This window comes from Melanerpes formicivorus, unplaced genomic scaffold, assembly GCF_026170545.1.
Source record: "Melanerpes formicivorus ecotype bairdi unplaced genomic scaffold, bMelFor1.0.p_v2 SCAF_3, whole genome shotgun sequence".
Classification (NCBI taxonomy): Eukaryota; Metazoa; Chordata; class Aves; order Piciformes; family Picidae; genus Melanerpes; species Melanerpes formicivorus.
Window position 1 is genome coordinate 16,721,181 of NW_027142355.1, and position 21,390 is coordinate 16,742,570.

Here is a 21,390-nt window from a genome sequence, read left to right on the forward strand (position 1 = left end):
GGCCAAGTTGGATGAGTCTAGTTGAGAAACATCCCTGTCCATGGTGGAAAGGTTGGAGTAAATAATTTCTAAGGTCCCTTCCAATCAAAGCCATTCTATGCTTCTATGATTCTATTGCATATACAGAACCCCCTTTTATGAAGCATAAGAACAGTTAAAAGCATAACATGCTTAATTAAAAGGTTAAAACTGTGAAATCATAGAGTTAATGCACCTTCTAATAGTATCTATGCTCCACATTCACAGGTACAATGACACGATTATAGTTATGCTACACCACAGTTTGTAACATTAATTTTGCCTCATTGTCATCTCATTAAGTCACCTCTTTAGCATGTTCTTATTAAATACAAACTATGGCAAGCAACAAAACTTTAGAAAATAACCTAAAAATAGGTACATATCAAAACTTAAGACCTGAGATCATAGTACACAGGCTGCAAAGAAAATATTCCCCAAAATCAGAAGGCTTAGAAAATTATCATTGAGGATAAAAATTACATCATTTGGATTTCTACTTCTGATGAAAGAAAAATACAATCTAAATGAAAACTTTTCAGATCATAGCCTTACATTTGAAGTTACTACAGTGTGCTTTCATTACATCACACATATATAATATTTTCAACATACATAATATTTTCAAAGTTTTAGTTTACATAAGAAGACAGGACCACATTTAGATATGTTACAATCTTTTTATAAGCAGTTGAAGCCCATGAAATATATAACGAGATGAAATGCTCTTCCTGGAACTGTAAAATTCTATGGACTAGTCATTTTACTTTCATTCTCCTCCATTGTTTATGAAAAGCATGTCCTTATGATGCACTTTAGGTATTCCTTCTCCTGGCATACAGCTATTACAGTATGTACAGGCTCTGAGGAAGGAAACAAGAGGATAGTGCTGGGGAAAGGATGAAAGGACCCCTTTGTTGACCCACTGGGAGGTCTGGCATGTCATTAATGCTATGGAGAAGAGAATATGACTTGGAAATGCTGAGGAGACTGCATGGTTGTCACACTGTGTCACTAAATATTTGAAATCTATCCAATTGTCTATGCTTGAAATCTATCTGAAAACATACACCTTTGGGATTTCAATTCAGTCTGCTTTTATCACCTTGGGAACATGTAAACATGCTTCTCTAGCATCTTCTGTTCATGGACATTCATTTTATTTAAGACCTGGTTAAACATAAATACATCCTGACGTCTCCAGAAAACATGTAAACCCTAAAACAAAAATAAAATAAAAAAGGGGAAAAAAAGCCAGCACAAACATCAAGGGGAACTGCTCACTGCCTGCTCAGCAACAAGAGTGTTTCAGCCACCCACTCCTGCACCATCCGCCCAAACACATCTAGCAAAAACAAAATTATTGCTCCACGGTGCTCTGACTCAGACAAGGTACTTGGGGAATAGTCACTGAATTTAGCAGCAGAGGCTGTCTGTTTAGTACTTTACACTGCACTGAGCATTAGTGAGTCAGTGCTGCTGTAACACAAACCAACTTGGAGACAGCATAAAGAGTAAAGAAGAAACTTGGCCATAGTCAGTGTGCAAGCAAAGACTGAAGCTGAAGGGTTATATAAGGTATTTTGGTATAAGAGAAAAAGACCTGAAGCATCTTCATGATCTTTTGGACTTTGGTAAGTGTTCTCTGCTAGCTCCTTGTGTGTGTGTATGGGGTGCAGAAATCCCCCTTCACAGTGAAGGTGCAGGCTGCTGAGATATTTGAAATATATATATATGTGTGTGTGTGTATGTGGGTATATGTATATATATGTGTATATATATATATATACAGGCATATTTGAGGAACTACTCTTGAAAAATAACAATTGAATTCTTTGGGTTTTTTTTAACCACATGTAAAGAAATACACATTCCTCCTTAGCAATGTCAAAGCTGGATGTAATGACAATGTTAATGGAGGAATCTAGACAGAAACACCATTTTTCCACTCTCATACAACCTGCTGTGGCACTGCAGTGACCATGTAATCCCGGACAGGAATTCAGCTCCCTTTACTCTTCATGCTGCCTGCCCAAATAGTAAGTCCACCCCTGCACAGAAATATTTTCCCTCAGGGATCAGTGCTGAACCCCATCCTGTTTAATAACTTCATTGATGATCTGGATGACGGGGTTGAGCCAGTCATCAGTAAATTTGCGGATGACACCAAGTTGGGAGCAGATGTTGATCAGTTAGAGGGTAGAAGGGCTCTCCAGAAGGTTCTTGACTGGCTGGACAGATGGGCAGAGTCCAACATGATGGCATTCAACAAGTCCAAGTGGCAGGTGCTGCACTTTGGTCACAACAATGCCATCCAGCGCTACTGGGGTTGGAGTGGCTGGAGAGCTGCCAAACAGAAAGGGATCTGGGGGTACTGATTGACAGCCACCTAAACATGAGCCAGCAGTGTGCCCAGGTGGCCAAGAAGGCCAATGGCATCCTGGCCTGAATCAGGAACAGTGTGGCCAGCAGCAGCAGGGAGGTCATTCTGCCCCTGTACTCAGTATTGGTTAGGCCGCACCTTGAGTACTGTGTCCAGTTCTGGGCCCCTCAGTTTAAGAAGGATATTGAGACTCTTGAACGTGTCCAGCAAAGGGCAATGAGGCTGGTGAGAGGCCTCGAGTACAAGCCTTATGAGGAGAGGCTGAGGGAGCTGGGATTGTTTAGCCTGGAGAAGAGGAGGCTCAGTGGAGACCTTATTGCCCTCTACAACTACCTGAAGGGAGGGTGTAGCCAGAAGGGGGTTGGTCCCTTCTCCCAGGCAACGAGCACCAGAACAAGAGGACACAGCCTCAAGCTGCGCCAGGGGAAGTTTAGACTCAAGGTGAGGAGAAAGTTCTTCACAGAGAGAGTTGTTAGCCATTGGAATGTGCTGCCCAAGGAGGTGGTGGAGTCACCATCCCTGGAAGTGTTCAAGAGGGGACTGGACGTGGCACTTGGTGCCACAGTCTAGTGGTCATGAGGTCTTGGGTGACAGGTTGGACTTGATATCTTTGAGGTCTTTTCCAACCTTACTGATTCTATGATTCTATGATTCTAATTCAACAGGGTGCAAATCAACAGCTTCCTGTCTTTGCTGTGGATTTCAGAATTCGTGGAGTCACAAGAATGCAGTACAGGCCTGGATTCAAGGAGAAGTACAAACTCTCTTGGTTTGTTTTGTTCTAGTATTTAAAGGGGAAAAAATCTAATTACTACATGACTTATTTTAACAGCAGATGAAAGTAGCAATGTATGAACAATTAGATTTTCCATAATTATACCTGTCATATTTGTGTAGAACAGAAGTTATTGCCTAGGGGCAGTTGTAATTACAATCAAATGGTGGGTTGTTGAAGTTTTAATAAGAAATGGAGAATTGAAAATACATTAAATCCCCAAACAATTTCATACTAAAAGTAATCTTTGTCTCAGGGTACACTGAACCTTGAGTTGGGCAGAACTTCTCTTGTTGTTATAAAATGATAAAATTGAAGTAGGTTAATTATATTACTTTTAAATGACCATAGGTTAGGCTGTTGTAAACTCAAACAATGCATTTCTTTCATCTGAAAAGGCATCAATTTGATGCTGAGAAAAAAAATAAACAAACAAACAAACAACCCACACCAATGAAATACAAATAAAACCCAAGTGAATAAACCAAGCAACCATCCAAAGCCCCACTTGGAATTCAAACTGATTTCTTATGGAAGGGACAGTACCCAGGGGCTGGAACTGGGACCAGTGCTGTTTAAGATCTTTGTTAGTAGCATGGACAGTGGGATTGAGGTACCCTCAACAAGTCTGTGGATGACAACAAGCTGTGTGACCTGGCTGACATGCTGGAAGGAAGGGATCCATCCAGAGGAACTTGGACAGCCTTGAGAGGTGGGCCTAAGCCGACCTCACAAAGTTCAACAAGGACAAATGCAAGGTTCTACACCTGGGTCAGGGCAATCTCAAGCACAAACCCAGACAGGGCGAGGACTCGCCCAAGAGCAGTCTCAAAGAGAAGGACTTGGGGTGTCAGTTGATGAAAAACTCAACATGAGCCAGTAATGGTCTTGTGCTTAACACACATCTGTCCTCCACCCATCCTCCATGCCCACATGTCAAAGGTGGAATTTGGTCCTATCTGACTCCATGTTTCTGTTCCACTAGGAGAGTCAAGTATGTTAAAATCAGGTGTACTCTACAGAGCTTCAGTCTTTGGAGCTATTGCAGTAGTAGGCTTTTTTCCTCTCAATACTAGGAGCAGACATGTGAACATCTTTGTGGAGAGGCCACTGGGGACCACTTCCAGCTCCACAGGAGTTCATAAATCAAATCCAAATATATACTTAATCTAAGGCTTTTAATTTGTACCTGCTAAGCATCTGCATACAAGGGAATGAAAAATGTTCCTGGACAGCCCTTGGACTTTGAAGAAACCATGTCTTCATCACAGCAACACATCATAAAATGTATCATAACTTGTTTCTTGGAGCTTCCCCATCAGAGGGAATTTATTTCACCAAAAGGATTAACATAAAAAAAGCCACATGAAATACCTCAGCCTCTACTGATTAATACAGATTTTTGCAAGGGAAGCTTGCATTTTTTTATCAGCAAATCTAGAGCTGGATCACAGAGAGCTGGAAATTGCAATTTAGCCCTTCAGAAAATAGTGTAAAGCAGCTTATTATACTGCTTTCCTTCAGTACATCCTTCTTTCTGAACTTTCCCATGGAAACTTATGGTGCAGGGAAATCACAGGGTTGCTCGGGTATTCTGCCATTTGTACTAACAAGTACATCACAGGTCAGTGTTGCAAAGAAAGCTGAGAGGAGCTTCCTTAAGGAAAGGTTTAACATAGAATTTCCACTAGAAAGCCTGAAAGGTGTGATAAAGGTGGTAGGTGGATGCTTTAAACTGATAAAGGAGAAAAACCTATGAAAGATGCCAAGTGAACATGCTACTTGAATCTGCTTCATATTTTTATGAAGATAGACATTCAGTATTTCTCCTCCACTAGTTCTATAGAAAGCTGTTTCCAAGGTTTCAAGCCTTGCTGATCTGATTCTTTTAAAGCTTATTTGGAAGGAGCCCCAGATTTACCTGCGCTCTTTCCCAAGGGTCCCAATTAGCTGCATGTCTGAAATACTGGCACAAAGCTGAGCTGCTGCCACAGAGCTTGAGAAGAAACTCCAACATTCCAGGAAACAAACTGTAGCACTTCTGAACCCATCCTTTTCTACAATTCTAGTCTAGTTAAGGATAATGCAGCAGTATCATAAGCATTATGGCAATGCTATTGATGACTGGTAGGAAGACTGAAAGACTATTCAGCTACTTACTGTTCAAGTGCAATTTATGAAATTACATGACCAACTTGAGGTCATCCCTCAGTTTTCTCTTCTCTAAGCTAAAGAGACCCAGCTTCCTAAGCCTTTCCTCATAAGGGAGATGTTCCACTCCCTTCAGCATCTTTGTGGCTCTGCGCTGGGCTCTTTGAAGCAATTCCCTGAGTTCCTTCCTGAACTGAGGGGCCCAGAACTGGACACAGCATTCCAGATGCAACTTCAGCAGTTCCACTGATGTTGAAAATTAGTCTGATGTGTGTACAAATTTCATCAGTCAAAACTCATTTTTAAATTGAATGGTACTCTGATTCTGCAGTAACCATTTATTGCATTTAGCTCAATATCACTAAAAATTTGACCAAGAAAAAGGGAGGAAAAAAATATGGAGAAAACACAAAGTTTCACTGTAGCACAGTATTTAAATTTCTCATTAGGGAAAAACAAAACAAAACAAAAAAACAACCAACCAAACAAAACCCCCTACAACTCCTCCAAAGTAAAAAATGTTTGAAACAAGTATTTTGGATTTGGATAATATTTATTTATTATTATTATCATAGTTATTATTATTTACAGTATTTTGTCTGGCTGTTTGTGATTTATTGTTGATTTTTCTTCTTGAGAAGGGCTTATCTGAAAACCTACCACTACACATGCAGCATCTGAGCATTTTGTCATGATCTTCTGATCCCAAGCCTGCCATAGACTTATGTCTGAACTCAGAAAAGAAATTAAGGAAATTGTGTGCTGAAAGACACCCTATTCCATTCTATTCTGTTCCATTCTCTTCCCAGTCACGTTACAGAAGAGGATCTGGAACATGATTCAGGCACAGAAGACATGGTAGAAGAACATCTCCCTGCCTTAACTGAGCTTTTCCTCTTCCGAAGAGTTATAATAAAATGATTCATAGGAAACAAGTAGCTTGCTTGAAAATAGTAGCTTGCTTTCCTTGGAAATATTCAGGGTCAGGCTCAAGAAGGCACGTAACAATCTGATCTAGTGCAGAACATCCCTGATGACTGAAGGGGGGTTGGACTAGATGACCTTTGGAGGTCCCTTCCAACCCAAACCGTTCTATGATTCCATGATTCTATGAAAATATTCCACTGAGGCAAATGCTGACATCTTGCATAGTCAGGTCATAATGCTCTTAAAGAAAAGATACTGGAAGACAAGATTATATTCAGAAAAGAGTCCTAAAGTTATCCAAGAAAAAAAGGCTTCACAAAGGCAGAGTCTAGACTCAGAGAGTTGTGTGCATTACACAATTATTGTGCAACGTTTTATGGATAATTTTTGTGTGCAACTTTGAACCACTGAAAACACCACTTACATTTGTTTCTTCTCAGTCATGTTTTCAGCAAGTAAATGGAGTTTTCACTTCACAAAGGACTTTAAAGTGTAAAATTCCATTTTGTTATGGTTGAAAATGTAAACTTAGTGACTGAAGGAAAGCTTAGGAGTCTTGAGAGGTCTGGCTAAACAGCATTAGAGTATGAAACTTGCAATGCTAAAGAACTCCTATATTCTTCTTCAGTCTGTTTAGATAGACAACCTTCCATTAAACCAGACAAATTGGGAGGAAATTAAACTCTTAGCATGAAATACTGTGATTTTGAAAAATGAATGTTTTACCACAGAAAATCATTCTTCTGTAAAATTTCCAGCTAGCCACAGCACAAAACAGTCTTACACCAATAAATGCATCACCATGTTTCTTGGGGCAGATGATCTGAATGGAAGTCAGCAGACCAAGAAATAAGCAAGAAAATAGTTCTCTTCACCTATCAGGCAGAAACACATAAAAAAAATATATACATATCTGGAGGAGAAGCTGCCTGGGGGTAAGCCTCAGCTAAGAAGGGTAGCAATGCCCCAGAGACTAAAACTGGGACAAAGAAAAGACATATATGAGGTTTTGGGCTGCATTATTTTCTTTCAAAATCTGAGTATTTGAAGCTGCAAAAGTAACTTTATAACTACAGGAAACAGAAAGAGTTATTTGGAGCAAGAGCCCATCTTTCACAGCTGCTACAACAACCTCCCCAGCTCAGGGTAATGCCTGCTGTAATGAGGCTATGCACCTGCAGAACATCTTTCACAAATGAAATTTCAGTATCCTTAACCTTAGACAAAGAAACCTGCTTGTAACAAATAAGAAGAATCCTCTACAGGGATTCAACAACACAACCTCTGCAAAATTAGGCATGGCCATTTCTTTTGTAAGGGGATTTGCTCAATTGAATACATAAAGGGAACTGAATGGGAAAGAATTGCTACAGCTACTGATGCTCCTTATTTTTTTCCACAGCAAAAGTGAGAGCAACACAGAAGCTATTCTATCAATCTATCACTATGTTAGAAGGACAGAGATTCAGCAGGTGTCTCTCTAATCCAGCGTACCAGATGCCATTCCAGCACTATATACAGTTCAGGGCTACAAAAAGCAAAATGATGACTCATGGCTATCTATGAGGATATGTGAAGTGGGAGGGACCACCCTTTCTAGCTGTCAACAATAATACAAGATCTGCAGAAGGCAAATCAAGTAAACTGTGGAAAGAAAAGCCCCAGAAACAGCCAGTATTTATAAGAAATTTCATTGCAAACCTTCTGATTTATTTTCCCAGACTTTTATGGTGCCTTGCAAGGAATGTGAGTTATGTGAATCTATTCTGTGAGGCATAATGTTGCATCTAGATAACGATTAATAAAACAAGACTTAAGGCATGACAAATAAAAACAAATTCAAACATCTGACATGTGGACAAATTCACAAATATTTGACTTCTCAAGCATCAAGTCTCACTAGCTGTCACTCCAAGACACATCTGCTTCAGCAACTACAACTGGCTTTCAAAATAGGCTACACTTACATCTGCAGATTTCAGAAAGCTCATATAGGCAGTGTAGTCTAAAAAACATTATTATATGGAAACTTTTTTGCTAGTGTACAAATTTCAGGTTCAGGTATTTTTTGAAAACAGTGCAGTATCAGGAAACTTTTTTGCTAGTGTACAAATTTCAGGTTCAGGTATTTTTACCAGCCATGTAGGCTTCCTCATGTTAGCCATCAGACATGAAACTATTTTGGTAAACCACTCAGTACACAGTCTATTGTCAGCTTCCTTATGATGGCCCGCTTCTCATGTACCAACTGAAAAATAATTCTAACAAGGTGCAGGTAAGTGTTGCTTGTTGGAAGACAAACCACAATTCAAACTGTTTTCCTTCTCTGAATATCTCCAGCTTCACCACCAGGACCAGACAGGTCATTCTCCCTCTCTACTCAGCTCTAGTGAGACCCCACTTCAAGTACTACACCCAGTTCTGGTGCCTCCACCATAAGAGAATGTTGATGCTGTAGTGGGTCCAGAGGAGGGCCATGAAGAAGATCAGAAGGCTGGAGGATTCCCCTCTGGGGACAGGCTGAGAGAGTTGGGGCTGTTCAGTATGGAGAAAGCTCCAGGGAGACCTTAGAGCAGCCTTCCAGTACCTGAAGGGTGCCTACAAGAAATCTGGGAAGGGACTTTTCATAAGGGCTTGTAGTGATCTGATGAGAGGTAATGGACTGAAGCTTTAGGAGGGCAGATTTAGACTGGAGATTAAGAAGACATTCTTTACAGTGAAGGTGGGGAGACATTGAAACATGTTGCCCAGGGAGGTCATGAATGCCCATCCTTGGACATGTTCAAGGCCAGGCTGGATGAAGCCTTGAACAACCTGGTCTAGTGGAAGGTGTCCCTGCCCATGGCAGAGGGCTTGGAACTAGGTGATCTTCAAGGTCCCTTCCAACCTAAACCATTCTATGAATCTAGAACTTGAGCCCTTTTCAATACAAGTATCTAACACTGCCTGTAACTGGCAAATGGGTCAAAAGGGTAGAAAACCAAAAACAAAGAGAAAATAGCAAGTTTACCAAGACATGAGTGATGCTTCTTTTTATACTGAAATCAGTTTTGAAATCAGTTCTCAACAAAGATTATGGTTTTTAAATTATCTAGGAAAGAGAGGAAAGGCAAACAGTTTTTACCTTAATTAATCTTCTGATGCTACCACAACTCAACAGCAAAGCAGATACCTCTACCTGTGTCTGTTGATTCTATGGGATACCACAGCTATGCATAAGGAATTAATAAGAAACATCAGGTACCTCCATCAGCTCAAGATGTAGTTCATCAGTGTCTTCTCATGATACTGTTTACTGTTTGCAGAATAACAAGTGGAGTCAGAACCACAGTCTGCCCCCAACTTTCAAAGGACCTAAACTACATCTCTGGGCAATGACCTAATTTTTAGGCAAAGACTGTCCCTCATACCCTGAGGATAATTACAAGTGGATTTAACATACTTAAAGGACAATTGTTATTGTCAAAATGTTGTTTCTTACACAGTTTTTTACACATTACACTAGTGATTGGAAAACTTTAGCCTTGTGATTAGGGATTTAAATGGAAAGGAAGATAATCACAGATCTTCCTCCATGGTAAAATGTTTTATCTATTTACTCTTTAGATTAGATAATAAATGGGAAAATGTCTATTTCCAGTATACTGGAATATGATTTAGATGCCATTTCAACCCACCTGTGCAAGTGTTTCCAGATCCAGAGGCATATTCAAATGTATTCACAGATATTTTCAGCTCATAGGCCTGCCCCAAGTTCTTATGGAGCCACTATCTCTAAGCCTAGATTACCAAACAGAATTGAGGGACTCTACTATTAGGTGTGTTTACTTAGGTTCTTTGGAATTTCTAGTTCAGCTCAGGAGACCAGAGGCTGAATTGCAACAGCTTCCTAGAGATGCAACCCAATGAAAGTTCTGCTAAATGAGTGGGCAACTCAAATTTATCTGTAGAGTATTTTTAAAGAGTGAAAAGATATCTTGCTAGTACAGGCAATTTCAAATTAGCAGACTAGAAGGCAGGTCTCCCAGAATGTTTTCAAGAATGTTAGGCTGGTTTTAGACATCCAAACAAAACTTAATCTAGAGTTTTGGACCCCTTCCAAAAACCAGTACTATCAAGCACACCTTCAAATTTTATTTTAGCTTTATATGTCTTTTGGGCTACAGAAAAAATCCCAACCCTATTTAAAGTGCACAGCATCTCTGCCCAGAAATCTCAAAGTATAACACATGTTTATTTAAGCTTCTCAGTTGTATTGTGAGACACTGAAGCCTTATTTCAGGCAGACAGGGAAATACTAAGAGATCTGGACACACTTGCACAGCTGTGTTGAAATTGCATCTAAACTAGCAGATAAATATTCTGAGTGCCTCATTCACTGACACAGTTGTGCACCTTGGATATTTCCTAAAAGCATGTAGATGGAACCTGTCTCCTAGCACACAATCTGTGCCTCAGTTTCCATGGAAACTACCACACCTCAATCTTCAGAAGAAACCAAGGCATAAAGGCTAGAGTGAAGAAATGATGTCTCTGGTTGAAATATCTGAAGAAATCTAGACAACAAGGTGTAAATCTGCATTTAACTCGTTTTTGTCTGCATGCTACCCAAGAAGCCAAAGGCTTACCTTAAACGTCCTTAACATAACAGTTTTAATAACTAAAAGCAAATACAAATGACCTCATAATAAAACAAAGAAATATGAATGTCTCTCATAATCCAGTGAAGAGTTTTGTAGTGGACACTGAGTGATTGTTTTACTCTCAGTGTTTGCCTTAGAATATGAGCAGAAAGTTAAAAAGCGTTTATCTGTAAATACACTGTGAGCATACACCATAGTGTTCACAATAAGGTTCTGACATCAAGGCTTTCAGCTTTCAGAAGGACATACTTCATTGTGGAAAAGAAGATTTGGAGGGGAACATGTGTACATCTTAATTTTGGATCAGACAAGTAGGATTCATGTCAAAGCATCATACAACTAAGTAGCCAGCAGCTAACAGTTCCATTCAACTCCACACCTGATTTCAGAGAAAATGTGACTCAGCATAGTTAAGAAGATTTCAATTTCAGATAAATAATACAGCTTCACTACATAAGGTGTACAAAATACCAGCATAAAGATAGCCTTTGATAAAAGAAGAGAAATACATATGGAAGTTGAAGAAATTCTCTTAGGAAGTAGCAGTTCAGATAGAGCAGATGAGTGACTGTGTGTAAAAACAATCTAGAGAAAGGTTTAAAATAAGAAGTCATTGAAAGCTCTGACATAAATCTCAGATAACTACAAATGCAAACGTCAGCATAAATATCCAAGTCATTAGGAGTTCTTCAGGTCAGGTGATAGCACAAATTGAAACTAACATGAAGTGATCCAAAATTAATAACATGTAGAGAATGGGTCAGCAAAGAGATCTGACTAGGTCTCAGATTAATAAAAAGGGTAACTTCTCCCTTAAATAATGTTTTTCAGGGGGTTTTGGCTTTGGGAATTTCATGGGTTTTGTTTTTGTTTGTTTGTTAGTTGTTATTGTTGTTTTGGGAGGTTGTTTGGTTTGTTTGTTTTGAAAGAACAAACCCTTGGGTGAATGAATATACATTAGAAATACATTTTTTAAATAAGCAGTGACAGAATGCTCCAGAAAAGCTAACATTTCTAATGATTGAGAAAAATTCCTGAATCAGAAATCATAAGTTGAATCAAACAATGAAAATCATATTAAAAAAGCTTAAGACAGTTTTCCTGTTTTGAGATGTTATACTCCTTTTTAATGCACTGGCTTTGGCTGTGGCATTTGATACAAAAGGAAAAGTAAGTTTTCTCAGGAACCATCTATGACCAATCACCTCCAGAAAGCTGCTCTGGAGACAATTTTGAGAACTTTTTATTTCTAAAATATATGGAGATTTATTTTTTTTTTTTAAGGATAAAAACAAACTAGGATATATAGAGAGAAAGGAAATAATACCATATAAAATTAGGACATAAAAAGTGCCAAAAGTTCACAGGAAGCTTTGGCAAGGTAAACATCTAAAACCTGACAACCTCAGACCTTCAGAAACTGGAGTAGAAGACTATTCAATAGGTTATTTCAATCACTTGACCATGGCACTTGGTGCCATGGTCTAGTCATGAGGTCTGTGGTGACAGATTGGACTCGATGATCTTTGAGGTCTCTTCCAACCTTAGGGATACTGTGATACTGTGATACTTTGCTGGAAAAAATATAATGGGATCTTATGTAGGTATTGTAATCATGTAATTGATGCTTGTAAATTCTGGTGATTTCTGGGTATTAAAGAAAAATTTAGAGATGTTCCAGCTGAAGAGAAGCAATGTTGATGAGTATTTAAATGACAGCAAATTAGATTCAGTTTTGTGAAATATGAGGGGGAGCTAAGATTTCTACCTGCTTGGGGATGAATTTCTATCTGCATGAAGTGTCAAGATTGATGGAGATGTTATGCAGAAGTCTAGTTGACATATACCAAAATGATGGCATGCAGATAAAAATAGTAAGTATTACACATTCACCGCAGCATTGCACATTGGGGTTGCAGTAATGGCAGCCCCAATCATTAAAGACATAACAACTCAAATACTGCAAAATAACAAAATTGATTTTAAAGTCATAAGTTTTTAGCCACTAATACATCTGGAGAACTTTTTATTTGTCTTAAAGATGCATTCAAAATTATGGGAAGTTCTGAAGGCTGCAAGACTTTTATTTTTTCCTTTTGTCAAAAAAAAAAAAAAAAAAAAAAAAAAAAAAAGAGCAGCAACAGACAAAACCAAACCAAACTAAACAAATTAAAAATAAAAATGTAAATAAATAAATAAATAATAAAACTCCACACACACACAAAATAAAACCACCACAAGCCAAACAACTGGATTATTGATGGAAAATGTAATTATCTTTCACATCAGGGAACTGCATCATAGTACCCTTTCAAAAAAATGACCACAAGCTTGCCTAAAATGAGACAGGGAAATTTCCACATAAACAGGGAAACTATTCTGGCATCTGTTCTAAAGTAGACATGAGATACTTATTTAATTTTCTTTACAGTTTAAGACTGAATCACCACAGACACACACAAATCTCTCCTGCTATGAACAAAAGGCAGGCAAAATGGGTACCTTTCATGGTACCTATGCATGGTCAATGGACTAAGTAAAATCTCATCACCTACAACAAGGGTAATCCTCAGGATTACATACAGCAGCAGTTTCACTCTCAGACTGATTCTTCAGCTGCACAAAACTGTACTGATAAGAGGAATACTTGATTGGGACCTGCCTGCCCCAACTTTACACACCTACAGTATAGATGGATGTTCTTCCGATAGAAAGAAGTACTTCTATGTTGTAGTTCATCCCATTTTAAAGTCTTACTCAGCTCAGGTCAATCCTGACTGAGAAGCGCCTGTTTTATTGCACTGAACAAAAAGTAGCTTAGGACAACCAGCTGAGTAGAAGTCTACAGTGAGGTGAACTAATCCCTTTTTTTTCTCTCTTTCACTTTAAACTTTCACATTCAAACTCATCTGCAAGTCTATATGGATATGTAATTGCTCAGGGAATCCCAGTCTGCTCTTCCACCCTTTAAGCCTATATTAATAGCTCTACTCTGTATGAAGCATGTTTATAAATTCATCTGGATCCCCCCCCCCCGCCATGCATGTTTGGTCAGTATCTTCTGAAAAACACCCTAAACTCTCATACAAGTCAGAGTGATGTGGGGAGGAATCATAAAAAGGCAATTGCCAAAGTTTAGCATCTTAAGGAATAGCAGAGAAATGGACTGCTGGCAAAACCACCTTAAAGAAACAGCTACTCTTCATTTCAAGCATGAAAAATCATGAGGATGCAATGCAACATGGCCTTCAGACTCAGAGTTTAGCATTAAATTTGCTGATACAAAACACAATTGCCATACAGACTAAATTAGTAAAGCAGAAATAGAATACGTAGGGAAATTAATTTTGATTCACACATGGCTACATTTGTTGAAGGGGAAGAATGAGTTACTACCATCAAGAAAGACTGAGCAGCTAAAAAGATGAAGAGACCAAATTATCAACGGATGTAGTTAGCAATGATACTAAAGTGAACATCCTGGCTTGAGAGATACCATTATTTTAAAATCACATTTTATAAAAGCTCTACTTCTTAATTCCACAAGATACTAACTGTAGAGTACAGTGATCTTCAAGTCATAAACATTTGTGTGTGTCACTTTGAGGAACATTTTCCAATCTATTTATAACTTGATTTGTTACTTGGACCTGTTTCCTAATCTGTCCATCAATATCATAACCACCTGCCCTATGCCAAAAAACTAATGAGTTCACTTTTGACCATGAAGTTATAAACCATCTTTCTTCATCTCAAGTCCTGTATGCATCATGCTGACACTGCCTCTAAGTGTACAGGCTGTATATATAACCATAAAAGCACATTTCAATATAAAATAAGATTTTTGTCTTAATGCTAAATAGAAAATCTAACCCATTAGTACTCACCACCAAGGCTTTAGACCTGTTACTCAGAAGTTTTTCAATGTCTCTGGCTGCAATCTCCACTAGCTGACGAGGGTTGTTGGCTTCTACAGTATACAAAGCTTGGTTTTTCTTGTAAATCTGCAAGAGGGAAAATGGAAACATATAAAAATGGTGAAAGATATTAAAAATATATAACATGATTTCACAAAACAGGCACTGAGGTGTCCTCAGTTCTGGAGAACTGGAGTGCTTCAGAATGTCACCTGTTAGGAAAACCAAAACACGCCTTGTGAAAGAAATACTTAGTCTTTTTGTCTGAGATATAGAAGATGCCACTACAAGTCAATAATAAGTCTTCAAATCTGACTGTTTCTAGTGCTGGCCTATTCAAAGATCAAGGAATATGGCTTTCATAGACCGCTGAGAGAAATGGCCATTCTGTAACATCACTGAGGCAGAAATCAAATAGTAGTTGTTGAATTCATTCTGCCTTGAATGATGAACAACAAACATACCACATGAAGCAAATCATTTAAGCTACAGTGATCTAAACAGTTAGTCCCTTGTCTATTTATTATTATAGTGTTAGTGTTTATGAGGAAAGAAGAGTAAGAGGACAAGAAAACAAAGAAGAGGAAGAGGGAAAAAAGGAATAGAACAACAAAGGAAATAGGGAAAAAATTAAAGAGGTAAAAAAGATGGAAGAAAGAAGGAAAATAAACATAATCATCTTTCTCCTCTATCATGAATAAAGGTTAGCTCTGGTAAACACTATTAACCATTTCCAGAGCAGACAACATATGTAAAGGAGATGATTCGTTAAACAAGGCCAATACCATGAAATGCACACAACCACAAGAGGTGAAGAAATAAAACCAACAAAAAATCCATTTACCCATCTCTGTCCTACTACAAAAAAAGGAAAAAAAAAAAGAAAGAAAAAAAAAAACAAAACAACATTGAAGGGAGCGGGCAGGGGAGATGGAGAGGAAGAGGGAGGAGAAGAGGGAGAGGGAGAGGGAAAAAAGTGGATGGTTTATGGCTAGATGGGCAAACGGGAGAAACTAATTTATGCAACCAACAGATGGCCTGAGTTTACTCAAGTACTCTGCTTCTGTGCAATGCTGCCTGGTGGGGCCTGTGCTGTCTCCCAGGGAGTAATTCCAGGCACAGGCAGGAACAGATCCAGTGCTAATGCACTGGCTGCCATCCAGCATAAGAACTGGGAAACTACAGACCAGACTGAGTCTACCAGCCCTGCCAGGTTTCTTGGGTTAAAGCTGTGGAGACCTTGAAGAAACTCAGAAAAATATGTCTCTGGTGCTTGTAGGGGATGGGTATTTATCACAAATAGATTTCTGACAGCTACAGTTGTAGCTGTAAATTTTTCTCGGACATATCTCATAAGCTGTCATAGGTTTTCATCACTTGTGAATTTTGCAACACATTTGTTGGACTTTGTGTTTTGTATTTGGTTTTAGTTTTGTTTTTTCCTTTCAGAAGTAGTCTTTTCTTTCCATCACTAAGTAAGTCAGATTATGGTCTGGATATTTTTGAGGCATTCACTTTGCAAAATTGCCACACAAAGTTTCTCAAGTATAACCAAAACTATCTTTATTTTTAATTTTTTTTCGAGGACAGATGTTAATAGGAGAAAAGCTTTATAGGCCAACTACTAATCGACAAAACTGGAAATAAAGACCTTTTATGTTGCAACTCATCACTACAGAATTTTTTTACATTTTTTTCCCTGAAACATATTAAATTTGCAGAATAAGATATGGGATTCAGTTAAATTTACTGTAGTGACCAGAAAAGCCGTACAGTCTTATAGGCAAAATAAGAGTCAAAATCAGTTTTGCAGATTAAGGTCAAGAAGGGAAATTTCAGAGGAGCATCTAAATTGGGCATGGCCATGACATGCAAAGGGCAGTGATCAACGGCACAATGGCCAGATGGAGATGGGTCACAAGTGATGTCCCTCAGGGGTCTACATTGGGACCAGTGCTGTTCAATATCTTCGTCAAGGATATTAACAGTGAGACTGAGATACCCTCAGCAAGTCTGTAGATGATACCAAGCTGAGTGGTGGAGGTGATAAGACTGAAGGATGGGATGGGTGACATCCAGAAGGACCTGTACAGGCAGGAGAGGTGGGCTGAGGAGACTCTCTTTAGGTTCAATAAGGCAAAGTGCAAGATCCTCCACCTAGGTCAGGGCGATCCGCAACATCAGTACATTCAGTATTCAGTATTCCTAAGGTTGGAAGGGACCTCAAAGATCATCGAGTCCAACCTGTCACCACAGACCTCATGACTACGGTAGGGAGGACACTACTGCCCACTGCAGACTTTGAACTCACGACCTTCCCATTAAGGATCTGATGCACTAAAAACTGAGCCACCTGAGGGGTCAATGCAGGGTGATGATGAAATTGAGAGCAGCCCTGCAGAAAAGGCCTTGGGGGTGCTGGTGGATGACAAGCTGGACATAAGCAAGTGTGCACTTGCATCCCAGAAGGGCAGTGGTATCCTTGGCTGCATCAAAAGAAGCGTTGCCAGCAGATGGAGAGAAGTGATTCTGACACTTTGTTCTGGTGAGACCTCACCTGGAGTATTGCATCCAGGTCTGGGGTCCTCAACACAAAAAGGACATGGACCTGATGGAGTGGGTCCAGAGGAGGGCCATGAAAATGATCAGGGAGCTGGAGCACCTCTTCCATGAGGAAGGCTGAGGGAACTGGGGTTGTTCAGCCCAGAGAAGAGAAGGCTTCGAGCAGACCTAATAGCAACTTTCCAGTACCTGAAGGGGGCCTGCAAGAAGGCTGCAGAGGGATTGTTTCCAAAGGCCTGCAGTGATAGGATGAGGGGCAATGGTTTGAAATGAGACAAGAGGAGATTTGAATTGGATGTCAGAAACAAGTTCTTTACCATGAAGATGGTGGAACACTGGAGCAGGTTGCCCAGAGTGGTAGTTGAGGCCCCATGCTTGGAGATACTCAGTCAGGCTGGACAGGGCTCTGAGCAGCCTGATCTAGTGGAGGATGTCCCTGATGACAGTACAGGGGTTGGACTAGATGACCTTTGGAGGTTCCTTCCAACCCAAATTATTCTATGATTCTGTGATGACAGGGAGGACTTGGAGAATGCATTGACCAGGTAGTGATGATTCCCTGACATCTTTAAATACTTAGTGAAATGCAGTTTATAATAGGCTGTGATCTAATTGCCTCAGCAGAAGTTAAGGTGAGTCATCCACACAGCCATAGCTTTGCACCCCACCAGCCAGAATCCCAATACGTATGATTTATTGGACTTAATCTTTCAATTTAGAGCAAAGTTATAGTAAGCTATAAAGGTGAGGCATTGAGAATCTGGATGGAAAATTTGGACTTTCATATCTGCATTTACAACTTTCTTCCAGTGAACATATGATCCTTATAAACCCCAATTTGAAGGCAATCCATTTTTTCACACACCACAGTCCTATAGAGTAGTTATTCCTGTACCTCCGAATTCAAATGGTTTGAAAGCTGAAGATTATCACAGAATAGTTTGGTGGGTATGTTTGCAGAGAAAAAAATACATGTTTTTGTTTTTCTTCTCCAACTATCAGAATAGTTCAAAATTTGATTCATTGAACAAGGAGATTAGAATTACAACAGGCAGAAATCCCACTCATACTTCAACCTAAAATCCTTATAACAGGCATTGTGGGTCCTACCACCAAGAAAGCCTGAGATTGGAAAAGAAATTCAGAACAATCTCCTCAAAACCCAAAATTCCACTTCAGAGTAGAGTCAGGGACTTTCTCATCCTCATTCTCTTTACCCCATGGCAGGGCTTGGAACATCTATCTCCCCTGCTTCTAACACCAGTGGAAGATTTATCCCACAAGCTCCTAAACAAAAGTCACCAGAAAGAACCTGGAACATTACATCCTTTATTTTCCTGAAGTGTGAGACCTGTCTCAGTTACCAAGAACTAGCATAAGAAGTATTCACTAAATATTTGAGAGAAGTGTACATAATTTATTTGGTGCCTGCTCCCCTTTTCTTTAATTTTCAGCCGTAGCACTGCAGCAGTTCAACACAACACACGAGGAAATGATACGCGCTTCAGGGTTTAGCACCCTGTGACAAACCCTTCCTTCCTCAAGCCTCCTACCTAGCAGTCAAACACAATTAACTGAAGCTCATCTCAAGTAGTCATAAAGGGTCTTATCAGCAAAGGGGGAGCTCATTTGTATTTCAAAATGCAATTTGGCAGGCTGCATGGCTTGTTATGAAGAGCTCATTTAAATAAATTTTATTAAATTGTTTTTACCAAGTGAGTGCTGGTTTCTGTTGGCTTCTATGACCATAATAGTGTTTAGTGCTTTAACTACTAATGTTTTGCTAAAAGCTTTCCAAAATTTCATAAAAAAACCCTACCACTTTTCACAGAATAAAGCCTCATTGCATGACTAAGTACAATCTGGAAGGTCACAGCACAACAAATACTTTGATTTTTCTTGGAAGCCAATAGCCATGAAATTCTTTATTCAGGCAAGAATGTATTAAAATTGCTTTCTAAATGCTGAATACTTATTCTGCTATAGCGATATTCAAGGTCTTCAGGGAAAGAACATAATGAGGAGATTCACATTAGGATGAAACAACACAAGAAAGACAATAGTTGAATGTGGTGAACATTAGGAAAAAAGCCACCTCCTCATCAAAACATGCCCCTCTCCACTCAGCTTTCAAGGACATATTTATAAATATTGCAAAAAGAGATATTCTGCTTGTTTTTCATAACACTCTTGAGGGAAAGTCAAACATTTCTTCACAAATTGAGAGAGAATGAAAGATACACTTTCATTGAATACCTTTTGTTACATTTTAATGCTCTTGCATCATCTCTGTGGCCCTCCCCTTGGACCGAGTCCAGAAGAGGTCCACAAAGATGATCCCAAGGCTGGAACACTTCTGCTAATAAAGGCAGGATAAGGCAGCTGGGATTGTTCAGCCTGGAGAAGAGAAGACAATGGGGGGGACCTTACAGCTGCCTTTCAATACCTGAAGAAGCCCTCCAGGAAGGCCAGAGAGGGACTTTTCATAAAGGTGTCTAGCAATATGACAAAGGGGAACTGTTTGAAGTTGAGGGAAAGTAGATTTAGACTGGATCTTAGGAAGAAGTTCAGTACAAGGGTGGTGAGACTCTGGAATAGGTTACCCAGGGAGGTTGTGGATGCCTCCTCCCTGGGGGTGTTCAAAGCCGGGTTAGAGGAGTCTTTCAGCAGTCAAGTCTAGTTGAGAGGTGTCCCTGTCCATGGTGGGGAGGTTGGAGTAGATGATCTGTAAGGTCCCTTCCTACCTCAGCCATTCCATGATTGTGGCAGGCACTGGAGCCCACTGTAACATTGAAATTGTATTTTAATGGCCCTGATGCTTTACTACATTCTGAGAAAGTTCCTGAGAGTAATAAATTATCTGTGTTTTGGATCTATGGTCTTGGCACTATTTGCACAGACTCCACAGACAAAAAGGAAAATAGTTTGTGTTGAATTATTCTAAACTATAATAGAATTAATTTGCCTTTTGGTTGGTTGGTTGGTTGGTTGGTTGGTTGGTTGGTTAGTTGTTTGGTTGGTTGTTTCAAAACTGTCAGTCTTTCACATTATGAAAAATCTGTCTTTTCTTCTGGTAGTGGTAACGTGGTTGAGGGCCCAAACATGCAACATGAGACGTCAATCTCAATTCCACAGACATAGAAGTCACATGAAACAAGATCTTCGGAAGTTCAAATGCAGAATTTCAAAAGTTAACCAAAACCGCTGTATCTTTTCCTACCTTGAAATATGCTTTGGAATAGATTCTCAAAGTCCCACCCAGAATGCTGGTAATGGGGGCTGTCAGCAGTCTCAGACATGACAAGCAATCAACCAAGTCAAGATCACAGCTTTTGGTACCACTTGACACCAAAGTTGGTACTCGGCAATGTGTAATTCTCTGATAAAATCAGTGTGGATTAAAGAGTGATGCTTGCTCTTTGCAAACAGGGATTTATGTAGCTTTGAGATTTCTAAATCTAAGGCTGAGCAAGCACCTGTGGTGGTTTTAGGATATGCCTTTAAAATTTAGTTACAGATTTTGAGCAGAAAAGTAGAAAAATCTAAATAAATCACTATTGGGTATAAAAAGGAAAACAAAAGATTATTCTAAACAAATTCACCAGATAAATATCTAGAATAAGATGGCGTGTACCTAAACAATTCTTTTTATCTTTTCTGATCTCTGTTTTTTTGCTTCACTCGGGAGAGATTAACCTGCTTGTCAGCTGGCCTTGGCTGAAATTGTTTAGTTAAGTCTAACCCACTGCTTTCTCTCTGCTTCTCTCTCTCTTGTGGGACGGGGGGGGGGGGGGGGGGGGGGGGCAGTGGAATGGCTTCCTTGGTCTCCGACCAGGGGAATTTTTCTGTTGTTTGCTAATTGCGAATATCTGTATAATATTGTAAATACTGTATATTCTGTACACATTCATTTCATTCCATTGTAGAGTGTAGTTTTTGCTTGTGAATACAGGTTCATTTGCTTATAACTGAGTTGTTCCATCAAAACTAATGCGGGGGGGGGGGGGGGAACTT

The 21,390-nt window shown here is 39.4% G+C and overlaps 1 protein-coding gene across 7 annotated transcripts in view; it reads right to left on the minus strand.

Annotated features, from left to right (window-relative positions):
• Positions 1-21,390, minus strand: part of CACNA2D1 (calcium voltage-gated channel auxiliary subunit alpha2delta 1) — a 372,424-nt gene that overhangs the window by 283,454 nt on the left and 67,580 nt on the right. For all 7 annotated transcript variants that reach the window (XM_068167762.1, XM_068167753.1, XM_068167734.1 and 4 more), the window contains one exon: positions 14,785-14,901. In XM_068167762.1, the coding sequence (XP_068023863.1) occupies positions 14,785-14,901 (117 nt within the window). The remainder of the gene's footprint in view (positions 1-14,784; positions 14,902-21,390) is intronic.